General features: G+C 39.1%; 1 protein-coding gene across 3 annotated transcripts in view; it reads right to left on the bottom strand.

Moving 5' to 3' along the window:
• The window catches only part of PDGFC (platelet derived growth factor C), a 120,610-nt gene extending 99,781 nt beyond the window's left edge, over positions 1–20,829 (bottom strand). The window contains exons 1-2 of one of the 3 annotated variants that reach the window (XM_041480158.1): positions 20,775–20,829; positions 20,130–20,486 (exon numbers count right to left, since the gene is read on the bottom strand). In XM_041480158.1, coding sequence (XP_041336092.1) covers positions 20,130–20,247 — 118 coding nt within the window. In that variant the 5' untranslated portion in view covers positions 20,248–20,486; positions 20,775–20,829. Of the gene's footprint in view, positions 1–20,129; positions 20,726–20,774 lie in introns of those variants that run through there. The other 2 variants (XM_041480159.1, XM_041480157.1) reach the window with 2 other exon arrangements.
• Between the last annotated feature and the right edge of the window lie 540 nt (positions 20,830–21,369).

Raw genomic sequence — 21,369 nt, forward strand, 5'->3', positions numbered from 1 at the left:
TGTCCTGCTTTCTAGAGTAATACTTCATAGAAGACATAGTTTAGGCTAACATCAAAAGGCAGCTTTAACTAAAAAATTTGTGGATTAGTTATTTGTATCTCCAGTTAATTGCACATGGCATGCCCTGTGAATCGAGAGATAATTAAACACATTAAGTGACAATTGAATTCTAAGAATACACTTGATCCCCTTGAGGCCAAATTTTCTCTGTTTTAATCCTGCTCACTTATTTCCACTTAAATAATAGCTCTGCTTGCCTCTGGCTGAGCAAAGTTCAGGATCACACCACTAATTAACTAGTGGCACTGGGATTTCTAGGCCTACACAACGTAGCAAATACTTAAGTTGAGCAAGTGCCCTAGAAACTCTGCTATGCCACTGATTTTTACTTCTTTGGAACAGGAATTACTTCCTTGGTTCATCTATGGTAGGGTTACATATTTTCGAAGATTACATAGCACCAGTCAATGCAAGAACATGACCTTGGAGAGAAAGCTCCCTATAGTATGGAAGCCTCTGCAAGGTAATCTTAATTGTCTGAATTCCTACTTGTACGGACTGATTCTGAGAACTTGCACACAGCCCACTTGCAAATTTTTAAGCCAAATTCTTTATGGATGTCTCCACTGACTGCAAATTTAGACCTCTGGGAACTTAACTGCACCAATTCTGCCTTTGCAGAACGGTATGACCAAAGGGAGCCTAAGAGAAAGGGAACTGGATATTACATGCAATTCATCTTTTCTGAGTAGAAAAAAAACCCCAGCTTCCCAAAGACGTTATCTTGATTTGAAACTGAATGTTTAGAACACATAAAAGCACCACAATTGAAAATATATGATACATATGAAACATGTCTTTACAATGTTCAGCTTGTTGTTATTTTACTTTGACCTAATTAAACAGTCCTGAAATAAAAAACACTTCTATGGCAACTCTCCCATCTCACTGCACAAAGATCCACATGGTACAATGCATCTTTGGGAAACTGAGTTGGAATTTTGAAACCTACCCCTTTTAGTATTCAACAAGTGATTATTCTTCTTCCTGTAGGCATTTTTCTTATCCAGAAAGTATTAAAGGGCTTTTTTTCTGATTAATCCAAAGACAGAAAGTAACCACTTTTAAGAAAACCTATTTAAAAATTTTTAGTATAAAACAGAGTGGATACTGTGGGCATCATGGTGTAAGAACTAAAAACTATCTAGCTCTTGTACATATTTCAAGTGTTTCCAACTGTCCAATAGCTTCAGACTATTTGCAATTTCCAAGAGTTGATGGAAAATTAAACCCCACCTGGACACATTTTGTAGGGCACATTACAGGTTCCCTAAAACACTATGCCATTTCACATAAAAGAAAGCACATATTTATTATACTCTCTGCAGCTAAATTGCTACACAAGTAAATTATTTTATTTGTGCCTTCTTGAGACAATGATGCTTTTTGACAGTGACATTTTAATGTTCTGCATTCATCTTTCAGGGCTGGAGATCACTCAAATTGAATCAAAATTTCTTTGATAGGTGAAATTTGCCTGCAGAAAACTAATATTTTTGAAATATTTCCATTTCATTTGGGTGAATTTTTGTTGGTTTGCGAGATTTTTTCCTAAGAATATTATCGCTAGATACTATTGTTCCATTATGATCAACTGACACTGAGTAGCTAGAAAGACTTTTAGATATTTTAAAAAGACATTATCAACTGCATCTCTTGATAAACAGACATTTTGAAAAGAGGACACACAGTCATGAGAGCTTGATTTAAGTGTCATTTTTATAAACAAACCTGAATGAGGCAAATTAGGTTAGCAAAAACCATCAACCTTAAAACCTATTTGTTTATCTTAAAGTATTTTACTACTGAAAAAAAAGAAAAAAATTTACATTTTTTGCCTTTAATCCCCTAAACTTCTTTATTTAAACCAAAGTTTACGAAGTATTAGCTGTAAGTTTCTGAACTGCATACTTGGAAATGTGTAGTTCTCTGGGCAGCTCACAGACAGAGGGCAACACCCCTTCCAGACCATAAAAGGTCCGAGTGCATGTTCTCAAGCGGAAAATGTGTGGGATCTTATTTACAAACGCATAAATACATGCCATTCCTTTGCGCTCACAGGCACACTTGAAAGCGAGCCAGAAAAGGAACTACTAGCAACTTGATCTGAGATTTCTATTACATTTTGTCTGGCACGGTACCACTTCAGCCTGTATTTTGATAAATGTCTAATTATTGCAGTGAATTAGGTCAGAAAATGTTGCCCAAATATGAATCGTGTTTCTCAGTCAGTGCTCCAAACATCTATTTCTCCTCATTCCTCCCCCAATACCTTCACACCCTCCTAAGGCAGAGACAGGAGACCTGGGGAAAAGGCTCAAGAGATCAGTACTGGATCCAGCAGCAACCAAGAAATAAATCTCACAGCAAGCAGCTTTTCCCTTGGGAAAGGTTTCCAGCAGACAAGAGCCCCTGGCAAGCAGTATGGCACTGGACCATCCTCAGGGACATCAGTCCCTGCTCTTAGCACTGCCTACCAAGAACCAGGCTTGGTTCACTACAGGCTTGACTTCACAGGGTCATCCAAATTTCAGCAGAGCATGCATCAGATTGTTCATGATTGCATAATTCATTCATTCTCCCAAAATCCATTAGAGAGAAAAAACCAAAACAAATAATAGTTCAATTGCTAGGTTCTCTCTAAATATAAAAGGCAATCTTGAAAATTATTCCTCTAAATCATCTCAATATAAATTACAAATAATTTTCCAGGGTAAATTTGAAGGTTACTTTCAATTTGACAATTTAAACAAAATAGTGGTGTGTCATTTTTCAGAACTGCAGATTTTAAAAATACTACTAGAAAATAAGCATCTAGTTCTTATGTGGTCATCTCTACCTGATGAGGTTAGGGAGGATTATCATTTGAGCAGGTGTTATTTATTCCATGCATAAGAACTGGAACTTCAGAGCACAGAACAAACCAGAGGTACACAAGTTCTCTATTTTTCTAAAATATTTTCCTCTACTTTTCTAAGAATATTTTTTTTTTGCTTGCAGTCAAAAACCCCATTCCTAAATGCAGAATGGCATCCAAATGCTGACTCAAGCAAAAATTGAAAGATAGATAGGTGAAGCATCTGGTATTCTAAAATATGTTTTTCTTCATGTAAGAAACCCTAGAAAATATTCTGTTTAAAGAGGAGGGGGGAGTGGAAATCAATCACTACTCACACACAAGGTAGACAAAGGTGGGGCTACCTCATGAGAGAAACTCAACCCTAAAGAAATAAAATTCAAGTCTAAAATAGGGAAAGGAACAGGATGGGAGACCAGCAACTCCTTTGCAGTATCTTAATATCACTGGCCACACTGAAGAACCAGCTTACCCCCAGGGGCAGGTTTTCCTTCAAACTAGGATCTAAAATCAGCAAGGACTAAAAAAACTCCAAACCCTTAAGTCTCTGCTCTTAGGCAGAGGCATAATGGAGGAATAGATTCTGTCCATGAAGGTTTACAAATGAAAAAAAGGTCTATGGGAAGGAAACCAAGGCCAAAACAAACAGAACACCACTTGACACCACAACTTAACACTAGGAAAGAACACTTGAGAAAGTTTACTTTCCATTTTTACTGTCACCACCTGATTTACAGCATCTTTTACCCATATTAACAATGATATACTCGAAGTGGAACATTGAAATGTGTTGATCCTGTGAAATTTATAGTTTTGAGTCACTGCAGTCTCTATCACTTCCAGACCTGAGCACAACACAAAGCAATTTCTGAGCATCTTTCCCATGTGCAGAGCTGCTATCTGTCCTACTGGGACAGGACTACACATCTGAGAGGAAAACCTGAATATTAGGAACTTGAGGCAAAAGCATGGAAAGCTAGAGAAAACACTATTACTGTGTAAATCCAGGGTCTTCTCATATCTTGAATACTGCTTCCCAGTATTTTTTAATACTTGAAATACCAGAAGATACATACTTTTTGTGTATTTTTGCACATATACATGCATATTTGCTACAGGAAAACACATAAACACTCCACAGAACAGTGTGGCAGGTACAAGGCTTGGAGCAGCTACTAGCTGAGGTTCCACAACAGCTGATCAAACTTAAAAATCATAGGCAAAACCAAAGAGCAAGATGATACCAAATAAAATGATCCAACAGTGTGCATGAAACAACCAAAATAAGATATTTATCACTTATGTGGTTAAGCTTTCTCACTAGAAACTGTAAATAGAAAAAGTTTTCAAGACTTCAAAAATCCCTTGGGCTACCAAACACCCAAATTCTGTCGGCAACTTGTACACATTTCTGACTCCTGCAACACTGTAAGGCAGGAGAATAGTCCAGTGAATCATTGTTACATTTCTTACTGGGTATGTGAAGCAAAGCACACTGAGCCAACTATACCTTTAATTTGTCCTGGAATGGCTGCTGTTATCTTCTAGAACTTTCCCAGGGAATTGCCTTGGCACACTGGTTTCATTCCCTAGTGCTTTCTTTTAATCTACAGTCTTGAGATCACAGCATTATACCTAACCTTATCTCTTCCTTTTGGCCTCATTACTACTTGATGATATTCAAAATTCACATATTATTCCATATCTTTAATTACCTTGCCTACCTTTAATAAAATTGTTTCATCTCAAATACAAAGCACTTCTTTTTGAGTACAATCAACAGTATTTTTTTCTTGAATTCTCCTCAGCCTAATATTAATTATATAAGCTACCTACCATTAAGTTTTACTTCTTTAAAAATATCCATATTTACAAGGTAAACTGCCAATTCTTATTTAATTTTTTCTTGGTGAGCAGGAGTCATGTCTGAGTGAACTTTGCAGTTTTTCTGCCCATAATTCTGTTCCATTTCTCTTCTCTTTCTCAAAGATTCTAGTTCTGTTTTCAAGCCCTGGTTCCTACAGTCTCCCCAAGTTAAAAATGAAATTTGACAAATTGACTATTTAGTCACATCTTCCATGTAAATATCTCAAAAAATACTAAAACAGACACAAAGTTGTATAAAGCTGGGCAACAGAACAGCAACTACATTCTTAACAGATGCAAATGGTAGATAAGGACCTCAAAGTAGTTCATAAAAGGTTGCTCTAATTGCAGACATTATTGTAAAGCAAGAAAATTTAGTGTTTACAAAGGAATTTATGGGGACCAAAAGCAATTCTCCAATTTCATGTTGGTCAGAACAGTGTGCTAACCTGCAGCAAGTAATAGGGGATGTCAGTCACTGTCTCAAACCTCCAGCATGAATGGGGGGAGAGAAAGGCAAAAACATAACAAAACAAGCAACAAAACCCTCACAAACAATTAAAGAAGAGCCTTCACATCCCCTCCAGCACCAACACAGATGGAAGACCAGCACTGTCTTCACACCCTCTTCATCTCTGTATTTCTTTGAAAGCCAACTCAGGTAGTAGCTAAACCTAATTTCAACTGAGATACAAGAACAGAACCTCAGCCTTGTGTTTTCAACTGCTCATGCTTTGTTACTACCTGAACGATGCCATGATACCAAGAAATATCACAGAAGTGTTACACACAGAGACTGTCATTAAATGAAGTCCCTGGCAACACTTCTGCCTCAAGGCAGTAATAAAAAGATCTTCATGATCCTGGAAGATTTCTGCAAGTGCTTCAACAAAGTTGTTGACATACCTAAAGCCTAATATACAGCTACAGCTTGAAAAGTGTATATTTAAATTGCATATGAATAAAATTGTTGGAGGTGGCATCATCATTAGATAACTGCCTGCAGAGAGATCAAGATGGTAAAATTCTGAAGTGAATTATGAGAAAGCTATGAAAAGAAAAGAATTATTCCTACCTCAGAAATTAACAACATAGAAATATTTTACTTTACCTTAAAAAAGACAAGTAACTATCTGAAGCTATTTAGGGAGTTATTTTCTGGACACAATCCTTTTGAATGTAATATTGCTTATTTGAACTGGTATTTGTAAATAGAGGTTTGAAGAAGTGGGGAAAATATTGCACCTAGAAACAATGTACCAGATACTCTATTAATAAAGGAATAAAATTCAGAGAAGCTGAATTCCATGCAGAAGGCTTCAGTTGTGGAGCTGAAGGAAATTCCAGTTCAGGAAGAATTTTAAGAACAAGGGTACTCACCTTAAAAACAAAATGCAAACCTTTCATTTTCAGAGAATGAAAGAAGTTGCCTGTACCCCAGACAACTCCAGTAGGATGCAAGATCTTTCCCTCTAGCCCTTTCTAACTGTGACAAAGCAGATGACAGCTGAGCACTCAAGCCTGATGCCCACCATTAGAACTTATTTCTGCTAAAGGTGGTTCCAGAGGCTCCAGGGCTGCTTAGGGGCAGAGAAATTACCAAAGCTCCTCTTCCTCCTGTTTTCCCCATCCTCATAAATATACGCATCTAACAATTTCTGATCAAAGTCTTTCTGGCAGGTGCAAGATGCTGACCTTCCTAATCAAAAAACAACCCTTTAACCACCGTCTGGTTCACACACTTTTTCCTTAGGGCTCAGTTTATTTAAAAAAAAAAAAATTCCAAAACATACATATCCACACACACACAAACCACCACCCCCCCCGCCAAAAAAACAAAAAAACAATAAACAACAAAAAACAAACAAACAAAAAAAAAAAAAAAACAGGAAGAAGAGAAGAAGGGAAGCCTTCTTCCTTTGCAATTTTATTTATCCTCAGAAACATTTCAAGCATTATGAAATAATTTTTTTAAAAAGTGAAAAAAAAAAAAAAAAAAAGGTTGCAGTGAATCTATATTACCTATATTGGCACCAAGGTACCACTGAGCAGTTTGTTGCATTCTATCCTCTGGCTTTAAGGATCAAGCTCCCAGCAGCAGCATAAGCACGTGCCAGAAAAGTAAATATATGGATAATTTTTCAGAGACTTATGATTTCCCAATTGCCATTCATAGGTTTCATTTTTTTAAATGCTTTGGTCTTGATTTTTAGAAGTATTATAATTTCCTCTTGTTTAAAATAATGATGAGTATTGGTACAAAGTCATCCCTGAAAGCCACACTTACTGGCCACACAGAAGACAAGTAATTTGAAAGGCTATGTCTGATATGTTAATTTTGGTGCACCAGAAAAAAAAAAAACACAGGAAAATAGAGATTGCTCATGTTATTAATCCAATATTGATAAAAAGCCTAAGCATCTGCTACTTTATCTGCAGTTCATCAGACATACAAATGCTTACGTGACACTGAAAAATGTTTTAGCATGAAAAAATTGTAACAGCTGAAAGAATGTTTGTTTGTTCACTCCCTGGGATATGAGCCCTGATTACCTACAGGTTTAAACCACCAACACCATACACACCCTGTGTTTTGAGGAACAGCCCATCAAAAAGAGCTGTCAGTAATGCTGAGGACAAACCAAGCCAGTATATTGCAGTGTTTAGGAACTGACCACTGTCATTGCTGTTTACAGCTTCATGTCCTGTACTAGTGAAAAGACTGCCAAACTCCCCTTTTAAATATCTCTACATGATGGAAAAATCAGGTGATAACAATCTAGAAGTATCAAATAAGCTCCCCATGCACAACAGGATGAAAAAAATAATTAACCCCATTCAGTAATCATCAAAGAAGAGCTACTGTGCTGGAGCCCTTTTGTTCATTCTTCTACTACAGAAAGAAAAAAAAAGACACAAAGAAAAACAATTTCCATGCAGTGTTGTCACAACATCTTAGTTTCTTCTATTGTTAACTTTCAACACAGACTTCTTTCACATTTCTGTCTTTACCTCTCAACATATATCACTTCCTTATACTTTAAGGCATTCAATGTTGTTTAGCTATTCTGCCAATTGCAAAAAGAGCAATTCTCCCTTGCCATAAAGGCAGAAGCATGGGGGGTTTTGTTACAGTTTTTATCAAATTTTTATCAAGAGCACAGATATTCATATTTGTCCATAGTATTTTACTGCAAATGGAGTAAATGGAGTATTTTACTGTGACTGTTGGACAGCATACAGCTTGGACTCCTTAGCTTATTGAGTATAAGAAAGCTATAAAAGAAAACAAAACGTAAAATATGAAAGCATGATTAGATTTTATCTTTCAAATACTATTTTACATAAATAAACTTCATTACACTTTAACCATTATTATTTGGTTTTTTTCCAGATAAGTAATTCAGATGCAGTTAATGATTTTTATAGCTAGACAGGCACAGCCACCATAGCAAACATGAATACAATTGCTGAGTTTAATTTCACATTTAATGGACATAGCCAAAAATCTGAAAAAGAAGTCATCAAGATATTTCCCTTTTCCAGGTTTTGAATTAATGACAAGGTCTTGATCTTGCAAATGTGCATCATGTAATTTTTTCATTCTAACTAGATCAAATCACTTCCCAGCTTCAATGGAATTCCTCATTCAAGGTCAAGCCCTTTTGTGTATCTTAGGGAACAATTCCATAATACATCTTTGCATCTATCCAGTCCAAAGTACTGTCAGTGGGGAAGTCCAGGGATTACAGCTAGTCAGCTGGTATGGTAACACACTATTTATAAAAAAAGCATGCATACTTAGTACACATTATAAATTGCTAGTAGATATAATAGCATACTTTATAGCAATTAGCAACTTTAGAAACTGCTTTTATGTTAAGGATTTGACTAAAGCAGGGACAGAAATTAATATTTTTGATAATAGCTTGCTTTTATGTTATCTTGTATGTTACAAGATACCTTTTAGAGTAGACTTTGAGCTTCAAAGTAATGAATATTCAGCAAAATAATGGAAAGGAAAATGTAACTGAGAAATCCAGCTACCTCTGAAAATCATTATATTTTAGTTGACTCTGAAGTCTTAAATCAGCCAAGGGGTTGCAGTAGAGACAGCAATAAAAATTTGTTCTTAATAAATTAGTTATTAATAAATATATGACCATGCACTTAAAAAATTTAATTAAAAAAACACCACTAAAAAAGCCAAACAAAAAACTCCTACCTATTCCAAAATTGGTTTTGAAGATCCTAGAGTAGGGCTAGGGAATCAGGACTGAGAAACCAAGAGCTCCTATATTCTGTACTCAGTAGCAGCATCTGGGTACACACAAATTCCAAAACCATAATGCTGTGAACCCTCTTCAGCCACATGTTATCCCTCTGTGGAGCAGAGAGCTCAATATGCAGCTTGGCGGTGGCTGAGCATACACATGTTCAAAAGCCTCTATTGCCCGGAATTAAATGATTTTAAGAACAGTTGACATGCAGAAGAGCAGAAAAGATTCCATTCTTCCCAAACCCAAGAAAATGAAAGTAAAATATAAATATTGTCATGTTACCTAGCATTAGTTGATCTCCATGTAAACATAAAAGTTCACTATTTAAACTCTACACAATTTATTAAATGTTTTAGGACCTATTAACACACTGACAGACCACCTTAAATTCAGTCAAAATACTTTTAACTCCAATATTCACCATTGCTTGCCCAAGCCAACTTAAAACAAGAGATTCCTGGATTCCCCTGCTTTCTTTCAAACTACAGAGTTTTCATTTATTTTCTTTAATTTCTTTTAACTATGTTAAAAGCAGTAACAATTTGGAAACATTTCACTGCTACTTCATTGGGTATTACCGCTACACCAACCTCCACACCATCTTGACAAATGAGGCCCATCAGAGTTGTGTAAGATTCTTGCTGATAAGGCAGGCACACACTTAGAAACATGTTTATCTTTCTACTTGACAACTATACAAAACCATCTTTTTCCCCACAAGCAATATGGAAATGTTGCAAATCAGGCAGGTATTTAAGCAACAAAGCTCTCTTTACTGTCATACTCTGCCGAGGTGTGGCATTCTTGAGGTGTTAGGTAATATCAAAGACAATCTCAGTGGTATCTCTTCAAATGGAAATTATTGAACTCAAAATCTATGTCAGTACTGTTTGGACTCAGCCTGGGACACCCACTTCCCCACACACATACCAGTTCTTGCAGGTACTGAGATCAGGTATAGAATAAAGATTCCCAAGGAAGAAGAAACAAAAGGAAAAAAAAAAAGGCTGTTCTCAGCAACTTATGCCAATCTTTATGAAGGCTCTTAGGCAGAGAGGTAAGGATTGTTGAAAGACTCAACTGTCACAAATTCAATCTCCATTTCAAAAGGAGCTCAAGAATGCCTTAGCACTACAGGCAAGTACTTTGGGACTTCTCATAGGTACTCATACAGCAAGTACTGTGAGAAATATAGTGAGTGCTTAGCAGAAATTTTTACAGTATTTAAAGTTTCAGACTCCAGTCTGCCTATAAATATGCAGCGCACCTTGGGCCTGGGATTTTTGAATGACACAAAGAAAGCAAGGCCATCAAGAATGTTTAGCCATATTTTAAAACAATAGGCAAGGTCAAATCCAACTGTCTAATCCCCTTTTATAGAGATCATGTTTGTTTTGGAGCCATTACTTGTTAGCTGTCAATTAAGAGGTTTTACCTCCCTTTCAGATCCATTATAGCTTCACAAGCAACAGAAATGTTGGTAGGTATGAACCTTCCTGTGTAACAACAGACCAACTAAGTAGTAAGACTTGGAAGCCTTGACATATTAAGATAGACCACTTACTCCAAAATTATTTTTGAAACACAAATTGTCAATAATATACATATAAACCTTTTATACTTGACACTGTCTGAAGCAACTTTCATTCTAATCACTTTCTGAAGGTCTTCTTCAAATGCCGCATAATCACACATACGCATTTTCCAGGTAAGAACTGTTAGTTTCACAGGCACATTATCAAGCACAAGAGAGATACATCAACAGTTCATTATTTAGCACTGTACATACATATAGAGAGCTTCACCCACGTACACTTAATTACTACTAACTCCAGACTTGTGCTTCACGAAGTTATTTTCTTTCTGAAATGATCTGCAGATTTTAGTGCATGAAGAGTTATGAAAGGTAACTGAAGTTGCTTTGGGAGTCAGAGAGCAAGCACATCTCATGAGAAGGGAAGCACCTCATAGTAGCTAACACCAATATCCCTCCCCTCCAAATGTGAGAAAATTGTCCATCCTTAGGCTTATATTTACATCAAAGCAAATAAATGACCCACAGAATGCATCTTAACATGCAGAAGTTGTAGTTATCATATTTTTCACTCCTCTCCAACAAGTGACAAAATCAGGAAGGCCTTATGAGGTGACACACCATGGATAAGACGATCAGTACTTCAATGAGATACAACACACGTTTCTGTGACTAACACAGCTTAGCTTGGATCACAGTCACTGCTGTTCTGTGCAAACCTGTTTATACTGACAGAGCAGAGAGCCAAAATGGTTGCTTTGTAATTAGTTCAGGCATGTTTGAATCCAGAAGGGAAACTCTTTTAGTTGATTTTCCCTGGGAACACTACAAAGTTCCACTACAGCTTCACAGTGTAACCATGAAGATTAAGAAAGGCTCCTCATTCACCTAGAAAAATAACAAATCACAGTACTGAATTGTTCTCCTGCACTTGGCTTTACTGTGAATGCACTGAAATGTTTGAAAACACTTTTTCTGAAAATTTGTCATCTGTAGTGTCAAAGGAATTCCTGGCAGAGAAAGAAAATCTTGTTGAGGGCAAAATTCAGTCAAGATGACTGTAAAAACCTAATCCACACCTTTGAATTTGGACTGAATATCCATCACTTAAACATCTTGTAAATGACCCAATTTGTTTACATGGCCCTGTAGCTTTTTATGACTTTTCCATAAAGAAGTTATTACATCCATTCCTTTTATTTTGTTTTAGAGCGTTTGAATGAGCCCCAGAACCACAAGCAAGTGAAACAGATTCTCTGCAGATGGAAGTGGCCTCATATAACTCTCCACTACCGGTGGAATAGTCAGAACAACACTTTCAGTTTGCAAATGCCATACCTTCACACACAGCAAAAGAATTTCCTGTGCAATATGTCTTTTTTTAATGTTTAACTCTTGCATAAAATGAGTGCTGGTTTCCTTGTCAATCCAAGGAGGAACTCGGAGCCCCTAGGATTGTTTGGAACAAGGGTGAACACAATTGGATGGATACACAGAGAATTACACTGGGGGACAAAAAATAATAAAACCAAAAATATAATCAAACTTAGATATTCTAGCTGCTATCATACAATATCTCATCCAATGAAGCTCCCTAGATAACAGTTTAGTAAAAGACTGGACAACTGAGTTTTGTGAAAAATACTATAACTATAGATAACAATTGAAACAAGTGATACTGTGCATTAATTCAGAAATAAGTACCTCTTCCAGCAAGGTCACTTTCCCACTTCATGTGCTTTTAAACAAATAATGCTGAAAAAGAGGCATAGAGAAATTAGGAGCTACACATTGACAGGGAAGGTGTGCTAAGAGCACTTCCAAAATAATTTTTCCACTGTAAACTACTCTTCAAACATGACACTCCCTAGTATTTTACACACACAGAAACTTACAACTTTGCTGGTATGTGCCAAACTGAGTAATGGTTTAAAGACGTAGAATATTGAAACTACAAAAAGGGCACCACTCCTTTACCTTTTACTGCTTGAACCTATTTTGAAGCCCATTTATCAGATTACAGGACCAATTCCCTAATTAACTGCAGCATCTAACTCCTTGCCCCCCCCACCTTCTCACATGATTTATTGCCAATTTATAATAAGAATATTACAGCAGCAGCAATGTAAAAATGAATTAACTGTACAGAAAACACAAGCAGCATTGTTTCCTCTTCCCAAGACATTCTTTGCTTTTTCTGAGACAGACAGATTAAAGTTTCAAAAAGAGCCACAAAAGGGTGATAAGGGATCCAGCACCCCAAACTATCACTGGCCATGCCAGATATTTGCTGAAACTAGGAAGACCTCCCCTGCTTTCCTCTGGTAGTACAGTTGTATCATAGGGAACATATTAGGATAGGTAACCATGCATGACCAAAGGAAAGCCCTGGCCTGCCTGACTTCACCAAGCTTTATTCAGGATCAGTAGTACCCTCCACTTCATGTGGAGAAATCAGCACAACAGTGATCAAACTAAGCAATGCCTGCATGCTGTTTTAATGCAGCTAATAACAAGTTTTAACTAATTCAACAAGAAATTTCAGTGTTTTGGGCTTTCAGGGAGGTAGGAACAGAGGTGACCTTCATACTAGAAGAATCTCCTTAAAACACCCATGTTTATAATGATACCTTGAATGAATTTACCACAAAATGGCAAGTTTAAAGAATAATTTATGGGAATTAATTCACTAAAAGGCACATTGCTGCAGAAAAAAAAAAGGTGCTATTGATTATTCCCTTGCAGCTCTCATTCTCAGTAGTATAAAAGGATGCCACTTCATGGGAAATAACCTTTGAAAATTTTCTTATTTTGTTTCTCTTTCTGCCTGTACTGTATTAAAGGGAGTTAAATTCATATCCTCTTTCCCCAGCTCCAAACACCTGCATATAAAAATTGCAGAAAGCAAATAAAATTCCACTAACAAAAGCAGCAACCATCACTGTGAAGATCCTCACTGCAGAGTTAACCTGCATAGTCTTAAATTAGCCCATGAAAATGAGAATAATAATCCAGTGGCTCAAAGAGACACAGCTAAACAGCTGAGGAGTTCTTTTAACTTCAGTTGCAGCCAGCTCATATGAGGGTCTGGTCAGCAAAGGTGAAAAAGCACATTGCCATGGCTTGGTGGTGGCACACACTCACAGGACTTGTGGCAAGAAGCCAAGCAGGCTCCAAGCTCAGGGCAAATATTAGGTCATGCCTACACAGGGAGAACACCCAAGTCCAAAACTGAAGGCATGCTCAACAGAGATGCAATAGCAGGAAGAAAACTAATTAAGATCAGAAAAAAACCAGCACTTGCAAACCCTAATGCAGAAGGCTTGCAGGAGATAAAGGAATTAGCTGGGCTTTCTCCTTTGTTTATACTAGTTTTTTAATAGTTCTTATACTCTCTGTGTGTAAGACTTTCTCCCAGAGCACCCAGAGTCCTGCCTTTTGTCACCCAGCCAAACAACTGCTGTGGAAACTGAGCAAGTTATGGAAATGTAGTGAGTTGTTAATGTACACATGCTTTGTAAAGATGAGGTATCTTCACACATAAGAAGACTGCTTAGTATGCTGTAGAATCATGAAATTAAACACAAATAGCCCAATGTAACACTGAAGATTTCTTTGAAAAATCTCAGTAGAATGACGCCAAGAAGAGGTGATCAGAAGACAGATGAACCCTAAGGCTAGGATGTCTATGGATTGAGTCAGGAGTAAATTTTCCAGGCCTTGTCACCTTAAAATAACATCCTACAGTCTAAGAAAGCCCCTTCAAAACACCAATTGATATTTTAGCTGCACAATAACACATTATGAATTTTCACTTTCCTACTTAAATAAAAGCATTTCACATTCAAACACAAGCTGAAAAAGTTCTCCCCAAAAGGGAATGACAGGGCTGAGTAAGTTTTAATATGCAATTAATTTCTCAGAAACTCTGAAACAACAAAGCACTCATACAGACACCTAAGTGCTACTAAAATAACTGTTTCTATGTGTAAGCTCTATTTCCTTTCTGTTCCTGTAACTTTTTCTAAGTCATGCTGGTTTCTGCTAAAAGGCTACATCTGTACAGGCCAATTCTTAAGATGCTTACACACCAAGAAGTGTATTTCCCATGGCACGCACTTTGGGACTAAAAAGCAAAGGCATGGCTCTCTGGCAAAGCCAAGAGCTATCTATAAAGCAATTGAAGAGGCTCATTTCCCGATAAGGGAAGTGGGCTTGCTCAGCACATCCTCTTTCTAGTAACCAGGAACTGCCAGACATAGCAAAAACCAAAAGCAGCAACCACCCAACAGAGACAGAAACCCCCAAAACCACTGCTATAATTCACAACCACTGCTGTATGATGTAAACCAGTACTTTGCTATTACATGTTGACTATGCAATGATTAAAACTCAAAGGGTCTGGAAAAAGCTCTAAGATATAAAAGACATTATGTTTATGGAAAGACAAAGTTGAACATAAGCTCTTTGACAATACAGCTGTCCCTGACTCAGGGTATGCCTCATGTTTCTTCTCCATTATAAAACTATATCTAACTGACAGACAACTAAAAAGCCCCCAGACAACAAGACATAAAGCTTTGAAGTCCAATCTACAAATTTAATAAGAACTAGTTAATGCAAAAATAAGATTTTACACCATTCAAGACTCCATTTTACACTAAATTCCATTCCAACCCTAAAGAAAGACATGGACAGGTTGGAATGACTACATATTTGAGACAAGGAATAAAAAGTCTGTGCTTTTAAAACCCTTATTTTACCTAACAGAAGAAACTGAGGGAAGCAACAGGACTAAGGAGAAGTCCCAAGCATCACTCTGCTGAATGGCAAATATGCCACAAGTCAACTACAAACACAAAAAAAACCGTTTTAAAACAGGTTTTTAAATTCCTCTGCAATTTGTTGTTGTGTTAAACAACTTCTCTAATTTGCCGCAATCTTCTGCTTAAAGTCAAAAGAGGATGTGTTGTAACTCATTACTTTCCAGGAAAACAGCTTTAAAACATTTCAAAACAAGCCTTGGACTAGGCAGAAATAGATCAGACTTGAAAAAATTTGTATCGCTATCAAGTTTCCCTTCAGATGACACAGCTTATCTATTATTCTTCCTTATCTTCTCAAAACTAAGACAATTTTTGCTAGCCAGCAGCAGTCAATAGGCTGTGCTGGCACTCTTCAATTCAACATGAGCCAGTGAAAGTGGCATCACACCATGATAAAATATCTTCAGTTATAAGACAGAATTTTGCAGTCAAATTTTTATTCTGCTTTCAAGCAAAATGATTGACATTCCTGTCTGTAAGGATTCAATGTGCCACATCACTTGGAGAGCCACACGTTCTCCTGATGTTCAGCCCAAGTTAAAGAAACTTAATCAGAAACCCTTTGTTGCAAGGCTGTCCTGCTCCCTGAAGTAACTGGGAGCTCTCTTTGGACATACACAAATCAGGGAATCCTCTGTGTGGTTCAGAGTAGGCATGGCAGGCCACACACACGTCGAGGTGATGAGAGAATCCTCCTCTGGCACTTCAGCTACTCACTCAGTTCCAGATGCATCCACCAACTTTTCCCAAGGATGGCCTGAAATATGCAAGTTTCAAACTGTCTCAAGGACACACTTTTGCGTTTGGTTTTTATAAGCTACATAAATCTTCCCCATTTCAGAAGATTTAAGAAATAGATTATGAAGTGTTCAGTTAGTGAAACTTATTATTAGAGGTTTCCATTCATGTGAAGAAAGAAGAAAACAACCTAATTCCTTTTGAGATCTGTGAAAAGACAGATCATGACTGACACATTACCTGCGCTACAGACTTGACAGAAATCAAGTAAGTGCCTCAGTTTTCTAAGATGTACTTCAGCAACTCTATTTACTGCAGTTCATTCATACTTGAAACTGACTGCAGGACAATCAGTCCTGGTGAGTTTCTAACTGACCTTAAGTCCTTGGCCTTCTCAAGTCATTCAGAACTACACTTGAATTGTACACACCACATAAGCTGTACACATCATTGCTTATGGCATCCAACAGTAGCTTTTACATTATTTTATGTATATACACTCATATTTCTCATAGAAAATGTAACAGCTGATAGTTTAGCAAAATTACTTTAAGCATTTACTGCATCTTGTTCTAAGGCAGCCAAGAAAACAGGTCTTAGATTCTCCTGCCATCTCATGTTGTAATCAAATCCAGATTAAGCTAATAACATCACATAAGCAGGTGCACTCAAGACTAACAGAGTTAAGTCACTAGAATTAAGTCATTCACAGTACTCAACTTACCAACAGCCCCCTCAGACATTTCTGAAGCTAAAGAAACACCATGAAGATACTATGTTGAAAACAGGAGTCAAAAGTAGATAGAAATGAAGAAAGTAGAAGTAAGTAAAACATCCAATTAATCAAATTCAATATGACATTGAGTTTTGTGATTTAAAAGAAACTGAGCAGTCAAATTTTCTTGACTCTTTGCTTCAATACGGAAAAATTGTAGTAAATACATCAAAGAGCTATAAGAGAAATGATAAAGCCACCTAAGTATGAAAAACCCTTCAAAGCATAATCTGACAAAGCATAGTAGAAATAAAATCCACCCAGATAAATGGAAGCCCTCACTACATGCACCATTTACTACTACTTTACTTTCCAGAAAACTGTTGCATAAACTTCTTTGATCCTCTAGATGATTATTTACTCAGTGGAATAAAATAAAAACATTAAATATAAATAGGATTTTTTTCACTTGCTGTCAAGCAGAGTTACAAATAAAACCTGTTCTTAAAGAAAATCTCAATGTAACAGAGGACAGGCAAATAAAAACATGGAGGTAGTTTTTAGTGGTTTCAAATAGAGCTACAGTGGCCCCACAACAACCAACAAACTGAATTTCCAGGAGGTACCAGCAAAACACTATGTTCTAAAATATTTAATTTACAATTGCAAAAAAAAATATTTACACTAGGAAATTGCCACCCAAAATAATATTCACTATGTAGCAAAACCAAGAGAACTTCTTATGCAAACAATTAACAAATGAGTCAAATTGTCATTTTGAATAAGTAAATAAGTTAATATTAGTTAATCCTTAAGCACATGCTTATCCTTTGAAACACAAGTAGTCCCACTGAATTAATAACTGGTCACATGCATCTTCAGCATCACCTTGAAGCAATAGCTATAGCACCCATGTGTGCAGCTGAGTAACACTGTAATCCATTCTACTGCAAAACTTCTTGGCCACTTAGCAGTTTTACAAGTTGAGGACAGAATTTTTATTTGTAGACTGTGTGAGTAAAAAATCTCCCTTTCTCCTGACCAGAGATTATTTGGCACATGAACAGCAATATCTCATTCTCATACTCCAGGGAGTTTTAACCTGCCTCTAGCTAAAAGCTATACAATCTTTAGATTGCAGCAGAGTGTAAAAATCACTCTAATTAAATCAAGTAAGAACTGGTTGGACTAGTGTTACTGATCCCCCAAATAATTAAAATCAGTTAAGAAAAGTCAGAGGTTGGTACTTAGCTATACCTAAACTTGTGCTATTTTTTTAAGTAAGTTTTGCAATTCAACAACTATGAAAAAGCAAATTTAAAGTAAGCTACAAGGGGAACCTGGACTGATCTGAGTATAAACTACCACATAATACAGTTTCAGGTAGTTTTTGTTTTTTTTTTTTTTTTTTTTTAATGTATATAAAATTTCTCCTGGCTTTGCAGTTGTTCTAAGACATAGTGAGTATATCTTAGAGCATGCCAAATTTCATTGCAAACCAGTTGAAGCCTGACCTAAGGCAGCTGCATTTCTGATATATGTGAACAGAATCTAGTTTGCACTGTCACATATACTTACACCTATTTGCACCAGTTTTGCTTCCATACTGTATGATGTAGCTTTTACACTGTTGTGCTCCCACTGTTGCACCCTGGAGGCCTTTCAGGGCCCAGCTGCATTATCCCGGAATCCTGGAACAAACCTTTTAGAGGAGACTGACAGCATAGCAGGTTTCTTTCCAGTCCTGACAAAGTTAAAGCAAAGCAATGACAATACTCTGTGTGTTGATAAGCTCCATATGCACACCATGCAAATTTAAGAGAAGGCAGCATAACAGTATCAGTATATAATTGCCAAGCCCATTTTATCACAAACTGATGCCCTAGAGCCTCTAAACACCAGGTAGGATAGGAAGGGGTAGAAAGTGAGTGATTTCTCACACAGAGCAGATAATTTCCTGTACTGTGCACAAAGTCTGATTGGTTTCCTGTCAGAATAGCCCAGTCTCTAAGTCTTTTGATCACTTTCCTCTGGCCCTTCACAGTTGCTCTGATTAGAGATTGATCCCCATGCTGCTCTTTGATCAGCAGCTCCGGCAGCCTGCAGGTGCCATATATCATCACATTAACAGGCCACAGCAGCATTAATCTCCCCCTTCTAAATTTGTTAGTGCACTGCATATTCTACCCACTCAAAGAACACTCGCAGAGGTCTCTAAAACTTTGCTTTCTATTAGAACTTTTATCTGGGGTGTCCCAAGTTCAAAGTTAAGAGAATTGAATTAGCCTCGAATCTGTGTTTCTGCTTTATTTCATTACAGTTCAGAGAGTTTTGAGAGCTCCCAGCTTGGCCTTTTGTGTTGGTTTGTGCCCAGGGAGAAAGCTTGTTCTAGCTGACATGCTAAGTACTAAATTTTTCAAACACGCCCCCCCCGCCCCCCACCCCGTACTTTAAACACCAGGGTTTCCACGAATGTGTGCAAACAGCCTTAATTTTAGATGTTCTACAGTAAGCATGGTTTCATGCAGTATATAACGTTACAGTTTGTAAAGTATTCTTTAAAATGACTTCATAATAGCAGATCAAGAGGAAAGGCGCTTAAAAATCTGAATAATGTAAATCATATGGAGTTCAGAGGCTAAGCAAATTACACACCCCGAAGCTGCCCTTGCTGTATGAAAGGAGTCTTTCTCCAGCTCTGCGCAGCCCCAGCCCAGGGGAACTTGCATTTGAGAGTTTTCTAAACATTTCAGGTACACTTGAAAGTTGAAAGTAATTCTCATTTCCTATGCAGGATTAGCTCGTTTCCAGCCCGTACAAAACACCACTCATTCACGCACAGACACAAAAATCCACCCCCCGAGAGCGAAGCATTTAGGGTACAAAGGTGCGCGGGTTGTTGTTGGGTTTAGGTTGCTGTTTTTCAGTTTGTTTGGATTTGTAGCAGGGCGAGGCGGCGGACGGGAGGGGGGCACATTTTGCACCTCAAGTACCGCAGAAGAGCGAGCCGCCGCGCTCCCCCCGCGTCCGCCGAACCTTTTAGCGCTGCCCTTTTACCCGGAGCCGGCGGGCAGAGCCGCGCTGCCCCCGCGCCCACCGCCCCGGGGCCGCGCTCCCGCCCCGCGGCGGGAGGAGAGGAGCCGGGAGGAGAGGAGCCGGGAGGAGAGCTCCGCTCCGCTCCGTTCCGCGCCGGCCGGGCGCACGCCCCCGCCCTGCCCCGAGCTGCGCAGCGGCGGGCGCTGCGGCTCCTTACCGTTCTGCTCCTTGGCGCCGGAGAAGGCGAACTTGCTGCTGAGATCCGACTCGGCGACGGCCCCCTGCCTCCGGCCGGCCAGGGCAGATGTCAGCAGGAGCAGCCCGAGGAGGAGCATTGGGCCGGCAGGGCGAGGGGCTCCGGCACAGCAGGCACTGGCGGCGCGGCACCGAGGCCCGGGCGTCTCTCAGCAGCGCCCGGCGCGGGCTGCGCCGCTGGGGAGAAGGCAGCACTGAGCCTGCTCTGGCAGCGGAGAATTGCAGGGTAGTTTCCACATAATCCCATCCAAAACTTTTTCCTAGAGCCCTTTTCTGTGTCTCCAGGTTTTGTTTTCCTTTGGCTTTTTTTCCCCCCTCTCTTAAAAAGAAAAAAAAAAAAAAAGGATCAAAGGAAAATCTGGACCCAGACCAGCTTCCCAAGGACTAAACAATCCGTGGCCGTGGCGGGCGGGGGTCGGAGGAGCCGGGGCTGGTGCGGGGCCGCCGCGGAGGAGCGCGCACCTGTCAGGCGGGGGCGGGCAGCCCGCGCTCACACAGCAGCGCTCCCCTCGCCCGCAGCTCGGCGGCCGCGCTGCCAGCCCGGGCCGTGCCTGCCGGCTCCCCCCTCCCTCCCACGCCCGCCGTCCCATCACGGCGAGGGCGGCACCTGGCGCGGCCGTTTACGCCCCGGGAAGTTGTCGGTGGGAAGAAGGAGGCTGGCGGGCGGCCCCCGCTGCTGCCCCCTCTGCAGCGGCCAAGTGGCGGCGCAACAGGTGCTGGGAAGGGAACCGGGGGGGCTCCCCAGCCCCGTGTGCCCCACGAAGGGGGCTCCCTCCGCCGTCCCCCGAGGAGGACCCGAGGTCACGGCGGTCCGGAGTCAGTTTTGTGTGTTTGGCAATTAGGGCGAGATGCTGGCTTACCAGTATTTGTTTACTGGGTTGTTATTATGGTAATTGGGTTTGTGCTTGAAAACTTGGTGCTTGGTTAAACATTTCGTCTGAAGGATGCCCTTGGTAGTGGGAACTAAAACATTGAGAGGAGGTTTTAAAAAGTCTCTGAATACTTTTTTTTTCTTTTTTTCTTTGCTTGTTTGGGTTTGTTTGTTTTGCGTTTTTTTTTGTACTAGAAGTTGTTTTGGTTACCCTGAACTGGGACATCTAACAGTTACATAAGCAGATGGAAACATAGGTTCAAGTCTTTGTAACTGTCCCTGGCTTGTTGCGATGCCTTGTGGTACTTGGTGAAGTAAAGCAGATAGGATT

The sequence above is a fragment of the Pyrgilauda ruficollis genome, unplaced genomic scaffold (assembly GCF_017590135.1).
Source record: "Pyrgilauda ruficollis isolate IOZ18807 unplaced genomic scaffold, ASM1759013v1 scaffold5, whole genome shotgun sequence".
NCBI classification, from domain to species: Eukaryota; Metazoa; Chordata; class Aves; order Passeriformes; family Passeridae; genus Pyrgilauda; species Pyrgilauda ruficollis.